General features: G+C 34.4%; 1 protein-coding gene across 1 annotated transcript; it reads right to left on the bottom strand.

Moving 5' to 3' along the window:
* Positions 1 to 2,496: 2,496 nt before the first annotated feature.
* Positions 2,497 to 15,475, bottom strand: LOC101743351 (G-protein coupled receptor Mth2). The gene is made up of 8 exons (XM_004924435.5): positions 15,068 to 15,475; positions 9,372 to 9,551; positions 9,181 to 9,296; positions 8,584 to 8,662; positions 8,347 to 8,504; positions 7,376 to 7,514; positions 4,834 to 4,923; positions 2,497 to 4,223 (listed from the first exon to the last, which is right to left on the bottom strand). The coding sequence occupies exons 1-8, from the start codon at positions 15,328 to 15,330 to the stop codon at positions 4,019 to 4,021; spliced, it is 1,230 nt and encodes a 409-aa protein (XP_004924492.2). The 5' UTR covers positions 15,331 to 15,475; the 3' UTR covers positions 2,497 to 4,018.
* Between the last annotated feature and the right edge of the window lie 1,602 nt (positions 15,476 to 17,077).

The following is a 17,077-nucleotide window of genomic DNA, read 5'->3' as shown; positions in this document are numbered from 1 at the left end:
CATGTATTTTTATTTTGCAATCCATTAATTGACTCACATCGTATATCTTTTCAAACACGCTGAGGCTTAGTAGTGAATGTATTATAGTTATTATAACTCTTTTGAGCGTCTTCAAGACATAATATAGAAAAACGTTTCCAAGAAATTTTTGTTCCGCTGAAATATAAATGACGACAATACCTCGCGTCTAAAATGAATAGAAGATTACGTAAACGTATAATAAGTATGTATGTCAGTCTTTAGTGCCCAAAACACAGGGAATCTTAATTTGGGACCGGATGACTGCGCGTGATTTAGTCCCAGCTTAAAAATGTTTAAAGTTAAACCGTAACAGTAGTTTCAATGACCTCTACGGCTCGTGAAAACCGTAGAAAACGTTTTATATATCATAAAAATTTATAGATAACTATGAATGACGTCAACTACTTTTGTTTGTGTTCGAACCACATAGCCGATCGATCGAAACGACAACAAAAAATGTAATGAATGCTGCTAAATAATACTCTAATTACTAATGTGACCATTAAGGTCTTGATCTTTGTCTCATTTGATATCGAAAACTATTGTGTTACAACTACAAGGTTAAGACATTGTGGATAAGGAATGAAAAAATAAAATTAATTAATGAAGTCATTTTTATTTGTTACGATAATAAAATTTACAATAGTTTCTATTTACATGTTTAATTATTGAGTGATTTACATACGAAATCTACAAGAATATCGCCTTAAAAATAATTTAATACGTTAATTGAGTGGTCGGCAACCCGCGGCTTGCGATTCTCATGCAGCTCTTTGCTTCCTCGCGAAATCTTTAGTCCAAATACGGAATATTACATATCATCTTGCCTTGTACGAAAAGAGTAAGCAATTTTTTACTTTGACCATAAAAATATATGTTAAAAAATGGCTCTTGGAATAAATTTCAATTGTGTATCATCTATATTTGGCTCTACTGATTGGCATGGATGCCGACACTGCGTTAATCTGAAATCAGTTGTAATAAAGCACCAAGATTTGATGATTACCTTATATAAGTAAGTCGTCGTGGCCTAAAGGATAAGACGTCCGGTGCATTCGTATGTAGCGATGCACCGATGTTCGAATCCCGCAGGCGGGTACCAATTTTTCTAATGAAATACGTACTCAACAAATGTTCACGATTGACTTTCACGGTGAAGGAATAACATCGTGATATAAAAACCAAGCCCGCAAAATTATAATTTGCGTAATCACTGGTGGTAGGACCTCTTGTGAGTCCGCACGGGTAGGTACCACCACCCCGCCTATTTCCGCCGTGAAGCAGTAATGCGTTTCGGTTCGAAGGGTGGGGTAGCCGTTATAACTATACTGAGACCTTAGAACTTATATCTCGAGGTGGGTGGCGCATTTACGTTGTAGATGTATATGGGCTCCAGTAACCACTTAACACCAGGAGGGCTGTGAGCTCGTCCATCCATCTAAGCAATAAAAAAAAAAAAAAAAAAAAATATAAATGGCTATTTCGAAAATTCAACGCGATTTTAAATTTATTATACACGATGTTATTCCTGCATTGCGGAAGTCCTTCGTGAACACGTGGTACGTTTTAACCCTTTGCGGTCGTATCAATTTTGAACGTGTTTCCCTGCTGGTCGAAATTAATTTCCATTGAAATAACACAGCGCTGTAATAGTTCGCGAATGGGTACTTTAGGGATCATTCAGGTTCATTAAATTCGGCGTAAACTGACATGGTTGAATAAAGTAGTGAAGTAATGAGAATAGTTGCTGATAGAAAATATACGACGGCAACGGGTTAACTTAAGGCTTCGTCAAACAGAACGCGTACTTTTTTTTTATTGCTTAGTTGGGTGGACCGAAACACATTACTGCTTCACGGCAGAAATAGGCAGGGCGGTGGTACCTACTCGTGCGGACTCACAAGAGGTCCTACCACCAGTAAATGCGCAAATTATAATTTTGCGGGTTTGATTTTTATTACACGATGTTATTCCTTCGCCGTGGAAGTCAAAAGTACGTATTTCATTAGAAAAATTAGTACCCACCTGCGGGATTCGAACATATAAAATAAAGATTACTGTATAATGCCCGAAAAATTTATAGAATTAGTTAGAAAATACCCATGCTTATATAATGCCACATCTAAAACACTCGACATCTTAATACTTTTAAATTTTCGCACTGCTATCGAAAGGCACTATGATTTGGCGAATGTTACGTTGCGGCAGGGAAAGTTAGGCTTATCTATATTTGTGTTACATGAAAAGAGCACGACGTTAAATGCCGCGCTACGTACGCGTTCTGTTTGACGAAGCCTTTATAAAAATGGGTTTAAACCCTATTTATACGGGTGTCGTCCATGAAGCCAACGCGATTTTATATGAATATTTTATCAATATCACATGTTGAAACTGTATCACTAACATATTATCAAAAAATTCTTTATCTATGTGGTTTACTATATATTGTGGTTTGGAAAAATTAAAACAAAAATATTTTATTCTTTGTGTTTTTTTTTTCTTTTCTTTTATCAGACATTAAATTACAATATACTCCTAATTCAAACTAAGTTTTTTGTCACATATTCTTGCCTTAAAAACTAAATTGTTAAAATGAATAATAAAAAGCTATTACATATTCCAAATAAATTAGCCAAGCTGTTTATGTATTAACAAATAATGTTGTAAAGATTACTTGTATAACTAATAATTATAAACACGGAATCTTGTTAACGGTCAAATCCTTTTTTAAAGGATTTCAAAAAAGGAGGAGGTTAGGTATTAATTCGGCTCTATTTATAAGTCTGTTCCCTCAGAACTTCTTTCTAGGTTGACCGAGTTTGGTGTTTTTTTTATTATTATTTGAAGGCTAATGCTTCTGTAGTCCCTTTTTATCAAGATTTAATTAGTAGTTTCCTTTTATCCTTAGTTATCCTTAATAATGCATATATTCACATCGCCTACATTGGTGATAGTCTCATTTTATTTGAAATCCGTTTTCTTTTTTATTAAAATTTTGTATAACACTATCTAGAGAAGCTACTTAATATAATACGCTATTTGTTCTTAAGTTTATAGATAAATAATCAAAATGCATTACTGCCCTCTCATATTTTAGAGAAGTTCTTTATATCCAATGCAATCATGACCCAATACGCAATTTTTTAACAATCAAATACATAATTACTATAGACTAGTAGTTTGACTTTTTTATTTTGATCCTTTAATATCCTTTAATGATCCTGATATAATCTATAAGTTTCATTATTATTATTATTATTTTTTAATTGTATTTTTTACTTGTTTTTTCCTTTATTGTAAATATTTTTATTTATTTAAAAAAAAGAAAATATTTGAGAAAAAACAAAAAAAAAAGCCCGCTGAGTTTGTTTCGCCGGTTCTTCTCAGGACTGGCTTTTTTTGGAACCGGTGGTAGAGTTAACATTGTTATTTGTATTTTGACATTCAACAAGAGTGTCATACTGACATATAAGTTGAAAAAAAAAAAAAAAAAAAAAAAAAGATATTATTATTATGATTTTATTATGCTTACATTTATTATGGTCTACATTCGTAGATACGGACATACACGATACGAATTAATTTAATTATCATTACCATAATAAAATAAGTAATGTAGAATTAATAGCACTCAAAAATTTGGCTGATTGTCAGATCAAATCATTATAAATTACCACATAGCGAAATTATGGTTAGGGATCCTTATTAAAATATATTTTTATCTCTTATTATAAATCTTTATAATAAGAAACGCTATTGATAACATTAGTAAACGACCAGTTACTGTCTACTTGGATGTGAGTACAGTCTAGACACTGCCGTGAGTCAACGAGTCAATATGAAATGACGTCATCCACAGAAGTATTAATAGCATCCGAAAACCGGATGTTACAGCTGCCGCTAAAGGCTCATCATCCTTAATCTCTTACATTACACATAAATACTATTCAATAACTTGTTCTATGCCGGTGGTATACTGCATCTAGCCTATGGCCGACTATTTATCGGTCATAGCGACCTCCGTGTGCACGATACATTCGTCCTCCGCATCATCGACCACGGCCAAACATTTTTCCACAATTCCGGACATACAAAAGAAGAGGCCGCGCTGGTGGATGGTTTTGATAACGCGCGGACGCAGGACCACAAGTACCACAAACATTAGGAAGCCTTGTAAAGTGTTGAAGACGTCCAATATAGTCCTGTGACGGAAAATACAAATAGTTATGATAAAAAATTATTCGAATTTACTTTAAAAGCAACTCGTTTATGAATTTTGTGCTAAAATAAATAATAGTTTAAAAAATAACTAACAATATACGATTTTATAGAAAATCCAACTAATAATACCAACCAACCAAAATAGATATTTTTTTTAATAAATTTGAATTAAAAATAGTGTAAGTAAAAATGATTTTATTGTAAAAAAGTGTGGGGCGCTTTTCAGGATATAATCAAGATAATCCTTCTTCTCATATCTGTTCATAAAATATTTATAACTACTGATACTATGCACGTATTTTGTTAGTTTTTTTTTAACTATTATTTATTTTTAATTTTTTAATTGAATTTGAAGTTTTTCAATTTTTTTTAAAATATTGAATTTTCATCAGTCCTTAATAAGTATACCAAATTTCTAATTAATCTGACGTTTTGAACGAAGTCAAAATCATGTTCAAAGATTCCGTTACATATTAACTAACATACAAACATAAATACGTCTGAAGCTAATAAAAGCGTATTAAAAACATGATGATGCCTATCAATTAAACTTTAACTTTTTCTATCAATAACTTTATTAGTAAAGCTTACCACACAATATGTGCTTCAGTGAATGTACTGATCATTTCGAAGATCCAAAACAATCCCATCAGCACCAAAAGACGTATCATCAGCCACAATCTAAAAAAATATATTTGTTTACAATAAAAAAAGAAAACACCGGACTGTCTCTGGTGGGGGCAATTTTTTCGTTGAATTAAAATAATGTTTTTTTATTCAAGTACGCTTTTAAATGATTGTTAATTTGCTATCGATTTGGAATACAGCTTCACTACCGAGAAGAATTTGCAAGAAACATAAATGAAAGCTCTATTCTAGTACAGACAATGAAATTTGATTGATGCCCACCAAAACTGACAAACTCATAATATTCTACGTTTGATTAATTTCAACATTGGTAATCTATATATATAAAAATGAATTTCGGTTCGTTAGTCTCGCTAAAACTCGAGAACGGCTGGACCGATTTGGCTAATCTTGGTCTTAAATTATTTGTGGAAGTCCAGAGAAGGTTCAAAAGGTATTTATATATGGAAATTCTCGGAATTAAATAAAAATAACGATTTTGTTTGTCCTTTGATGTGTCCCCCATCAGACGGATTCCTTTTGTCTTTTATTTATCGATTGAGGCACTACGAAGTCTGCCGGGTCAGCTAGTAAAGAATAAAAAATCTTTGTAGTTTTAACATTCAGTGTATATATTCTGTTATTCAGTGAATAGGTATAGGTACACGTGGCTAGAAATTCACGCTGAATTTCGGCTCAACAAGGCTCAATTTCACGATTACCATACCACGTGTCAAAACAGAACACGTGAATGCTCAGCGGGAGGGATTATAGTGGTACTCATTCATACGAGCCTAGAAAATGCCTGGCCACTATTAAAAGTCGATTGACGGTTCCAGCTTAAATACCGTAAAATGGGGCGATTAGGGATTGAGAGGCGAATCGGGAAAAAACCGGGAAAATCTTTCGACGCTCAATATTAGTTTTATATTCGTTGCAAAATCTTCCATTTTTTGTAGTTTAATAGTAGAATGTTGAAAGTTTACAAAACAACTCTGAATATTCATGATAATAGCTGCTAACTTATAAAAAATCACGTTTCAAATTAACTTCCTGTGGTGGTAATTATTTTAGTGCTAGAAACTTTGCTCTCTTTTATTTATTAGATAATAATAGAAGACGACTGTGATTTATACACGTTATTTAGTGTTTGAACCATCATATATATTAAAGGTAAGTCTCAGTTGTTATTGGTTTTAATGTATTTGATAAAATAAAAATACATGTAAAAATCTGTTGTCTTTGGGGATATTGGGGACGTCTTAGGTACAAATAACAACGAAAAAAGGGTCAATTGGGATGAGAATACGTGAAATGGAAACGACCTAAGTATAAATGGGTACAGGTTTGTAGGGTTGTCTATGTAGTTATAACGATATTTTTTAAATTTGTTGGTAAAAATCTGGTTTATTCATGATGTTTTTGTCTAGAACTTTTATTCAAAATTATCAATGTGTTATTTTATTGTTTGGTAAATATTTATATGATCAGTTACGTATTGTTTGCTATTTTTAGATATGCCTCGCGTGTATGTATCAAAGAGTGCAAGCCTTATGATCCCTTAATATTAAAACAGCAATAGAAGCCTATGAAATAGGGAATAAGTCTTTAGTTGAAATAGCTAAGCAATTTAATATAACTAAGTCGATTTTGCACAGACATGTAACAAGAACAATGAAATCTCAAGGTGAACAAAAATGTCTAAGTAATACATAATAAAATATTTAATATTTGTTCAGAGTGTGGAAGAGGTGACATCTCCCTTGTACTTTTTTCAGCTTTTCAATATTTTTTATGCAACTAACTAAATAAATTAAAACCCTACAACCCTAGCAAATTTCTCATTTCGTCCCAATTAACCGCAATTTCCGGGTAAATAGGGATTACACCTATTTTTGCTTTTTTTGCTTAAACTGGAATGCTAGTTGCGTAGTTTTAAATTGGACAACAAAGATGCCTCCAAGACTCAATCATTTTGATCCTGACATAGCATTATATACATCAACAACTACCTTAAAATTGGTCATAAAGTTGGAATTTGTCCCTAATCGCCCCATTTTACCGGTACTTAAAAAACACTGCCCATTCTCCAGTTGATTTTTAGTCGTCTTTACAACATTCACGCGTACGGATAGAGTGGTACCATTGTAGGCCCACACTACACAGCTAATGCTTCATAATATTACTTGCAAAAATTTACATAGTTAATGAATATTTATTATATAATTTTCATTATCATATTTATGAAACGAAAATGTTTATCAGAACATTTTAAACACGGTTCGTTCGCGGCGATCCACATTATCAACACTTTTATTTGATAGTAACACGTGTATGTTAGGTAATGACCTTGCAACAACGTCGAAATAGCGGGAGCCCATTAAATGTGCGAATCGTGTTAACGAACCGTGATATAATAGTATATATTCTAATAATATTAGTAAAGTTCTCGCCAGAAACAGTATGAAGTGAATAATAGGTGAGCCTTAAAACAGTAACAACTTACTTGTAACGCATTTCTTTGATATGCGCCGACGAAAACGGCTTCTGACATACAAGTGTTGCGCAATATACATAAATGCACATATTTAAAATTATTAGCACCGACATAACGCTATACATGTAATACCATCTTTGCGATTCATCTGAAACAACGTAGGAAATCTAAAAACAAAGCTATTATATTATTATATAGCTATACCTACTACGAGATATAGCTCTAAAGAGTTCAATTCTCGAGACATTGTTTTTGATACGATCGGTCGTTAGAAGCATAACCCTATAAGAATAACAGAATAATCTCTAATCGCTACTATGAGTTTAGCTATAAATAATACCACATACTCATTGAAAATAATTAAGCAAAGTTTTCCTGCGTATAAAATATATATATATTTAAAAACAAAAATTGGTTCTTACGTATTAACACCACCGCGGCAAAAATTTTATGGTTAGCAAGTGTGGACAACTTGAAAAATATGGAAAAGCGAATCAGAGCACCCCACTTTCCACCTGGTCTTGTCTGCCCTACACCTAGAGTGTATATAAAAAACCGGAGGCGCGGAGGGAGAGCAGTCCTCGCCCGCTGTGACTGAGCACGGAAACAGTGCGAGGCGGAGCTCCCTTGACTAAATAATGCAATTTTAATTAAAAAAAATTTACCGTGGATATCTTCATAACCATGGGATTCCGCAGGGTGGGAATGGTGCAGGGAGTAAACACTTACCCCCCTTCCTCCCCCCACCCGACCCAAAATCGACGGACCATAAAGGAAAGTTTAACCGATTTTTTGCCGCGGTGGCGTTAATACGTAAGTACCCAAAAATGATATCGAATACGGCTTAGGTCGAAAGATATACTTCATTATTGCAATACTATGAATACATTACGTGAAAGTCACTATTCGTACGCTATTCGTGCGTTCTTTCTTTAAACTGTTTATCGTAATGCATTTAAAAATATTACAATGGGTCTTACTTGCAAACCAACAGTGATTTAATCCGAGTCCCGGCTTAGCATGGTCCCCAGGATGAAAATTTACAATTGCCATGCATATTGTGAGAACAGCAGGACACCCCCAAGCATATAAGGAATACCATAAGAAGCTACTTTTGGCACTAAATAGTGCCGGTGCTCTGCAAAAATTAGGGAGTTGAATTAAAAAAAAACACAAATCGATTTTTTTTTATTTGAACCTTATATATTTAAACTTACCTAGAACAGAGAAGAATTTGTATTGAAATAGCATTTGACCAGAAAAAGCTACTTATCAGAAAGAAGTACGCAAGAAATCCTGAAAAGCAATCCCGTTAGAGTTATATATTATACCTACATAAACGCATTACATTCTAACTCTAAACTAAATGAATTTAGGGTCGAAGCGATGAGAACAAATACATCCAAACTTTAAATTTCAAATGTACTTTAAAATCAGTTAGAGAACCCTTTTAATTAATATTAATATTGTATAAATGCGGGAACAAACTCACGGCTCTCTCAGTGATCACTGATGCCCACTTTAAGGTCTATGACTTTTATAATGGCACAGCTGGGCGGACAAGTTTACAATCCTGATGCTACAGAGCTCAAAAACACCGCATCCATAAATTTCGCCGATTACCTTGAATTATGAGGTTGAAATCTCAATAATTACATTAGGATAGCGGTAGTCGTAACTTTTAAACTAAAATCACACAACACCACAGCCACAAAACAATGCCCAATAAACACAATAAGTTAATGACAATCATCTACTGAGGCTCGCTTTTATTATTATTATTCGAAAAGTCCCTTCTTGTTCTCCGAACTCACCTCGAACAGCACACCAACTCATATCCGAATATGCCATTAGCTTTATTATTGCCAGTAAGGCTAAAGCTATTGCCATGCTACCACAATAACTTATGATGCTTTTACCAAAAAGATCCCTGTAAAATAATGAACGAATATATAATACTCTGAATGTGATTGATTCCTAAAATATACTGAAGACCTCAACTGACCGCAAGTTCGAAAAACTACTGTATATGGCAACCGTTATTGCCAGAAAAATAACGGACACAATCATACAATATCCAAAAACAGTTTCTTTCGGATCTATTTCGGTTGCACATGTGACGGCAACGTTTTGGATTATTGACAAGTTGAGACGACTTTGACCAACTGCCACGTCGTTAATACAACTGAAACAAAAATAGTCGCTGTATATTAAGTTTTTTTTTTCCTACCTAAGCCTTGAAACCTTAACTAGTAGGTGAGCTCACGAGGATCAAACCTGAAGACGTTGTTAACACGAACCCTAGCAAAAGCCGCACTTCGCAGAATCTACCACCGGATTGGAAATGCGACCCACTGAGAAGATCCGGCGAGAAGCTCAGTGGGCTGTGTCTAAGGGTTAATTTACTCGTCGAGCCGTTCGTCGCAAGCAACGGGGATCTTAAGGACGAAATAGCTTTAAGCTACGATATAATATAGTTATCACACGTTTCATAATCCTAGCGTGAAATACCTAGTCCAGCCATAAGTTCTGTTACAAATGAAAATGCATTTTTTTTAAATGAAGTAATGTAATAATATTATTAAAAATTATTCCTACATATTTATTAAAGCCTCAACAAAAAATAAAAAAATATTTTATTCGTAATGGCCACCTTTGGCTTTTATACAGGCCTTTATTCTGTTTGGCCACGAATCTATAGATTTACGCACTGTTTCCAAGCGAAATTTCGCCACTGCTTGCTTCAAAGATTTTTAAGAGACAAATGTCCCGGTGTCCTTTAGTGCAGGCCATGTCCTCTAAAACTGACCATAATTTGAATTCTAAAGGGTTGAGTCTGGGCTTGAGGAGGGCCAGTCTTCAGCTCTTATAAAGTCCTGAGCGTTGGTTTCAAGCCAGGCTTGGGTAGTTCGTGCCTTGTGACCAGGTGCAGAGTCCTGCTGCAAAGTCTACGGTATATTTTTAAAATGTGTATTACTAAGAAGTTTCAATGATCCAAGACTGTATCTTGATATGCTTTGGCTGAAGTAATTCACTCCTTTTTCACAAAAATGTAGTTTTGTGACTCCTTGATAAGACACGCCCCACCAAACCATCACTGACGCAGGATGATGACCACGTCGTACCTTTCCGACCACTTGAGCAGCTTCTTTAAGGCTGTGAGCGTACACTTTATCGTTTTGCTTATTGTAGTGTTCTTCAAACGTGAACATTTTGTCGTCGATAAAGACGATATTTCAGCGCCTTTCCTCTGCGTATCGCGACAGAAGGCGTTTTGATTGATCCACTCTCTTTAATTGTAAAGATTGATTTTAGGCATGTCCTGTAAATCGACGATAAGCACCGAGCTTCAGGTCTTGTTTTATAATACGCGACAGAGTCCTAGCGGGAATCTTCATTTCTCGCGATAAGATATTTGCTTCTTAATGGAGTTTCGACGAATTCTGGCTTTAATAGCTTATTCGAGCTATGTACGGTAGAGCTAGTACGCACGATCGCTTCGCAGATGGCGATACCGACGAGTTCAGGGTGGCGGTAGGCTTACACCAAGGATCACCTTTAAGCCATTACCTGTTCATCCTAATAATGGATGCCCTAACATCGGACATACAGGAAGAGGCGCCTTGGTGTATGCTGTTCACCGACGACATTGGTCTCGTTGGAGAGGAAGGGCCTGAGATACAGAGGAGACTGGCAAAATGGAAAGAAAGGTTGGAAAACGTGGGTTTGAAGATAAGTCGAACAAAAACCGAGCACACGTTTTGTGATTTTGGTGGTCTTCAGACTTCACGCCAATCGCCTTAGATGGTGTATCCCTGCCGGTCTCTATGCTTCGACTTCAAGTACCTCGGTTCTATACTCCAGAAAGACGGCAACATAGACCGGAACGTAACAAACCGAATAAACGCTGGTTGGGTGAAACGACAACAGGTCCCTGCAACAGCGTGCGATCGTAGAATGCCTATTCAGCTCTAGGGAAGAATTTACAAAACGATCATTAGACCTGTCGTGCTGTATGGATCTGAATGTTGGGCGACGAAAGTAAAGCATGAAAGAGGAGTGCATGCGGCAGATATGCGAATGTTGAGATGGATGTGTGGAGTGACAAGAATGGACAAGATAAATAAAGAGTATATCAGAAGAAGTGTGAAAGTAGCCGCCCCGGTTATCAACAAATTAAAGAGCGGACGGTTAGCGTGGTATGGACATGTGATGCGCAGAGAGAAGATGCTGTGACTGGGAGATGTGTGAAAATGGTAGTGCAAGGTAGAGGGGGAAGAGGTCAACCAAAGAAGACATGGATAGAGTGTGTGAATGACGATATGAAAGAGAGAGAGGAGTGAATGTTGAGATGACGGCTGATAGAAGAGAATGGAAGAGAAAAATTAGCTGTGCCGACCTTACCTAGTGGGATAAGGTGGAAAAAAAAAACCAAAATGCATTCCTATTTTCTTTAACGCCCCATTCAAAATTGTAATTTGATAATGAACACGAAAAAATATGTGAAATGGCGTAAAATCAAAAGAAGTTTTTAAAATAATATACATGTTCAATATTCAAAATAATTAAAAGGTTGAAAAAAAAAAGTTTTTATCTATCAGTATTTATGGCCAGACTAGTTTTACATAAACATAAATCGTTTTTACGACATTAAACATTTAACGTAAAACAGTTTTAGGGCTACAAATATTGATGCCATACTTTAAGTTTACACGATATCTACAGATGTGTTAAAAAAATGTTTAACTACACTTGTTTCGGTTAAGGTATGCACTAGAATTATGAAACATAACAGACGTAATACATACGTATTTACGTAATATTACGTACTAGAGGTCCCCCAGTAGTCGAAATTCGACTATAATTAATTGGAATTGTAAGTTTGTACACTATTATGATTGTATTTTACACTTCTATAATCACAAATTTCGCCATGACTACACTATAAAAAATATTAACAAAGACAAACAATATTTAATCTAATCTCAATTTGACCACAGACGTCAAGAACAAAAGTTTGACAATAAATAGTATGCATGCGTGTGTGCGTCAAATACATGGTATGTAGTGTGTGTAATGTTTTCTTTATTGATTTAATGTTTCTTTTATGCATTATTTTAAAAAATATTAGCATTGTGCACTTCTTCTCTATATTCTCTATAAGTGTGGAAAATTTCATACTCCTTCGTCCGCGCAATTTTCGTAAAAAGGGGTACAAAGTTTTTGCTTCACGTATTAATATATAGATATACGTAAAGTATAGTAAAACATTAGCGCTTAATTTCGTAATGTAATAGAAACTCGAGGTGGTTTTCTTACGAAAATTCGGTTAAAGTTGTGATTAAATTCGGTTTTGTCTAGCATTGAATTAATTTATTAGAAAAAGAAACTTTAGAAACTATGGAAAAGACAAATAAATATAAAAAAAACATTATTAACAATACATATTATTATAAATACCTAGTCAGGTCATAAATTCTGTCCAATGTTTAATGTAAAATAATTGAAACAAGTTTATTCATTTTGTAACCATTCATATACCAAAATGAACTTAACAAAACATAGATTCTTATGACACTAAAGTTTATTCAAAATGACCTCCGTGATTTTGAATACAGGCCTTCAATCTGCGCGGCCAGTCGTCTATCGCAGCACGAACGAGGTCCATGTCAATATCGGCGGCTGCCTAAATCAAGGATGTCTTGAGTGACTCCAAATTGGGATGAGGCTTTGAGCACGCCTTTTCCTCCAAGTGTTGCCATATCTTGTAATCTAACGGATTCAAATCTGGACTGGAGGAGGGCCAGTCTTCGTGCCGGATGAAGTCGATTTCAAGCGCCGCCAGCCAGTCTTGTTCGCTCTTCGCTCTATGAGCTGGCGCCGAATCTTTTTGGAATACCCAGTGCCTGTTATTGAACATGGTATGAGAAATAGGTTTCACAAGGTTCGTCAGGACTGTAATTTGATACACAACTGCATTCGTTTTTACATCTTTCTCACAAAAATGTACCTCTGTTAAGCCCCAATAAGAAACTCCCAACCATACCGTGAGCGAGGATGGAAAATGACCTCGTTGGACACGCGGAATACGGTTGCTCGCTTCTTCACTACTGTGTGCGTACACCTTATCATTTTGTTTGTTGTAGCTCTCTTCTACAGTAAAAATTTTTTCATCCGAAAAAAGAATTTCTGGACATATTTTTCCCGCGTACCGCTTCAACAAAGCGCGGCATCTCTTCAGTCTCAGGTCCATTAGACGAGCATTCAAACGATGTCCTGTTTTTCTTCGATATGCCCGAAGCCCTAAGTCTTCATTTAACACCCTTTCACCGTGGTTCTGCTTAACCCCCTTCTGAAGGGCCAATAGTTTCTGCTTACGTTTGGGATTTCTTTGAATTCGCGCCTTCACAGCTTTTATCACTGCTGGAGTCCTAACAGGCCGAGGGCGACCACTTCTTGACCTGTCATCTACGCTAGAGTCTTCATTGTATCGTTTGATGGTACGATAAACGAATCTTTTGGTTATATTAAAATTTTTCAGTATGTTAAAAATTTGAATTGGCGCGTAACCGCAACGATGCAACGCAATAACTGCAACGCGGTCTTCTTTAAGCGTCCACTCCATATTTAAAAATGAGTAAAATTCTAAAAGTATACTTTTTTATTTTCATGAACAATTCGAAATTCCAATTCAATAAACTTTTTTGTGGCCAGCATTCTAAAAGAAAAGTTTTTACTGCGTGACAATACTTATGACCTGACTAGTTATAATTAATAAATTTTAAGTGGTCGTTTTTTTTTTTATGATACGGCGAATCGCTGTAAATTTGTAAACGACTATCAAGATTAATTAGTATTGTATATGTAAAAATTTGTATGTATCAATGTTTATATCACTTTACGATAACGACTATAACCAAACCGAACTGGTTGAAAAGTGGCGCCAACGAATGGCTAGTAAATAAATTCACTAGCTGCAAATATTTAGAATTTACAAAAAAATATTATGATCTTCAAAACTAATATTTGTTCAAGGCCTATTTGTTGAAGTTTCGTAAACAAAATTCACTCATTTATTTATCTTGATAGTGAATTTGAAAAGTCACATTTTCATAATTGTTCTTTCTTATGACACTATTCAGAGCATTTGTTCTAATTATCAAATTCGTTTCATTTAATTCTAAAAAAGAATTAAAAAAATATACATAACAATATTCCAACTTAAAAATACGCAAAACAGCCGCCAGGAACACAATTTGAGTACATTTTGGCAACATAGGGAATTTCCAATAAAACCTCAGACCGCCCAGACCAATGACTACTTCATTGGTCTGGCGGTCTAAATAGCAAAAATGACCCCGGTCAATAAAAAATATTTTTACGTGTCACACAAATTTAACGAATAGCATATTTTCGGTTTCAACCATTAAGACATTATTTGCCGGGTTGTTCCCCAAAAAATTAAGATTACTTTCATGAAAAAATTCTAAGCGAATTTTGCAGATGAGTTTAACTATGATTTTAGGTTTTAGCTTTTATTTTAAATTTACTACTTTGTTAATTGCCTGATTTGAAGACCTATTTATTACATTATCACTGATTTTGTGTTAATTTTTATTGTACTTTCCATTTTCTGATTTTGATGTTATTTTATTCATTGTAATAGAATAGATAATGTAATAGAATAAAACTACTACTTACAAACTAACATTCAGTGGCCCTATTTCTTTCCCCAAGCTAATAAGCACCAATTTTCCATCTCTTTCTATAAACTTTCTTATGAACACATATTTTTTACAAGGCATATTAATCTGTGAAGTTTCATTCGTTTGCGAATCCCAGCAAACTGTTTCGTTTTTGAGGAGGTATTGGTCTGGGGGGCAACATCTTTTACTGTTCACTGCTTCCATAAAGAAATGCAAAAATAAATAGCCAAGAACACTTTTTAATTGAATTAAATTCATTTTTTGTTTGTGCTATATTGTATTCGTCTAAGCGTCAGAGCGAACGCGCGCGCACTACAAGAACCGGCGTTTGCGCAATACTGAGAATCTGACAGCCTTCAAACTTGTACGTGGTGGACCGACGCGGCGTGGTTTTAATTCTTAACTGATGTTATTTACAGAAAAAAAAAATAGTTTATGTACATTGTTAGCAGGCGTCGCGCCAGTTTACAGTTATTATTATTAAACGGTTTTATGATACATCTTTTGCTTAGCGGGATCGTAGTCAATGAAAATGAAAAAATAGAAAATGTTTGTGAACTAGGACTTCCTAAATACCGAAAAAAATATACCATCTAAAATACGTTATAACCTTGTAGCAATTTGTACTAAGAGTTACTTACAAAAAGCATTATTTTTCTTGGATTCAAGAAACGCATTACCGAAGTTTTCTTCTTCTTTTTCTTCTGCCTCAACATTTTGGGTATTTGTGCTGCAAAATAATTATGGTCCGAATTTTAAAATGTATCGAATTTCTTCATTAGATTCACTCATCTTGACAGTACGAAAAATAAATAAAAATCACACATTTACCTAATTCTTTAAAATTTAAACTTTTAATGATGCTAAAACCAGCCAAATACAAATAGTATAGCCAAAGAGATTTTATTACAAGTTCATAAAATTAAATACTACTAGAGGTCCCGCAGTAATCGATTTCGACTATAATTAATTGGAATTCTAAATTTGTACACTATTATGATTGTATTTTCAACACCAAGACTACCTACACTATAGAAAAATATTAATAAAGACATCATTTATGTATTATTTAAAAAAAATATTAGCATTGTGCACTTCTTCTCTATATTCTCTATATGTGTGGAAAATTTCATACTCCTCCGTCCGCGCAATTTTCGTAAAAAGGGATACAAAGTTTTTGCTTCACGTATTAATATATAGATAATGCGAAGAAACTTTTTCCCCAACCTATTATGTTAAAACTGAGACTTCGATTAATTAATAACTTAAGGCGAGTGTCTGCACGTTTTGATGTCTTTAAGCTTTGTAACCGGCTTAGTGAGTAGGCCATAGCTAAAAAAGAATTTTACATTGTGTAATTTTAATCTGTAAGCTGTTTTTTTTAATTGTATGCCATTGATTGAAATGGACAAAATCCTTTAGAAAGTTTTCAAATGCCCCAAAATTCTGTCTGAAAATAACGAAGACTATGCTTTATTGAAAACGAATGTAATACGAAAAGAAGTACAAAATATTTAATATATATTTGTATAAAGTAAAATAGGGAGTTTATTTATGTGCAGGAATATAAGGAAAACTTGGAATCGTTATCGATTGATCGTCTGTGAAAACAATTCCAATTGTTGAATTGAGGAACGTGAAATGACGTCAATCAGTTTAATAAACTGTTAAGCATTTTGGACCTTGAACGAAGTACTATATATATAAATTACAAGTTGTTGATATATTTATGTATTATATATAGTACTTCGTTCAAGGTCGAAAATAAATATATCAACAACTTGTAATTTATTTAAAACTCTTTTTTGAACATTTTTTCCGAGTGAAGTTGCATAAGGATTTGATGAAGACTCGATGCTATTGTATCATAATAATAATCTAAGAATTAATAAATTTTGGCGAATATGCGTTTTAATGCGGACCAAAAATAAAGATATGTGATAATGGAATGTGTAGTGCTCCAAGAAATTGTTCAAGAGAAACCCGTTATCTCCTTTTTCGAATC

Source organism: Bombyx mori, chromosome 25, assembly GCF_030269925.1.
Source record: "Bombyx mori chromosome 25, ASM3026992v2".
In the NCBI taxonomy this organism is placed as follows: Eukaryota; Metazoa; Arthropoda; class Insecta; order Lepidoptera; family Bombycidae; genus Bombyx; species Bombyx mori.
The sequence above is the reverse complement of the archived record's forward strand: the minus strand, read 5'-3'. Positions and strand labels throughout refer to the sequence as shown.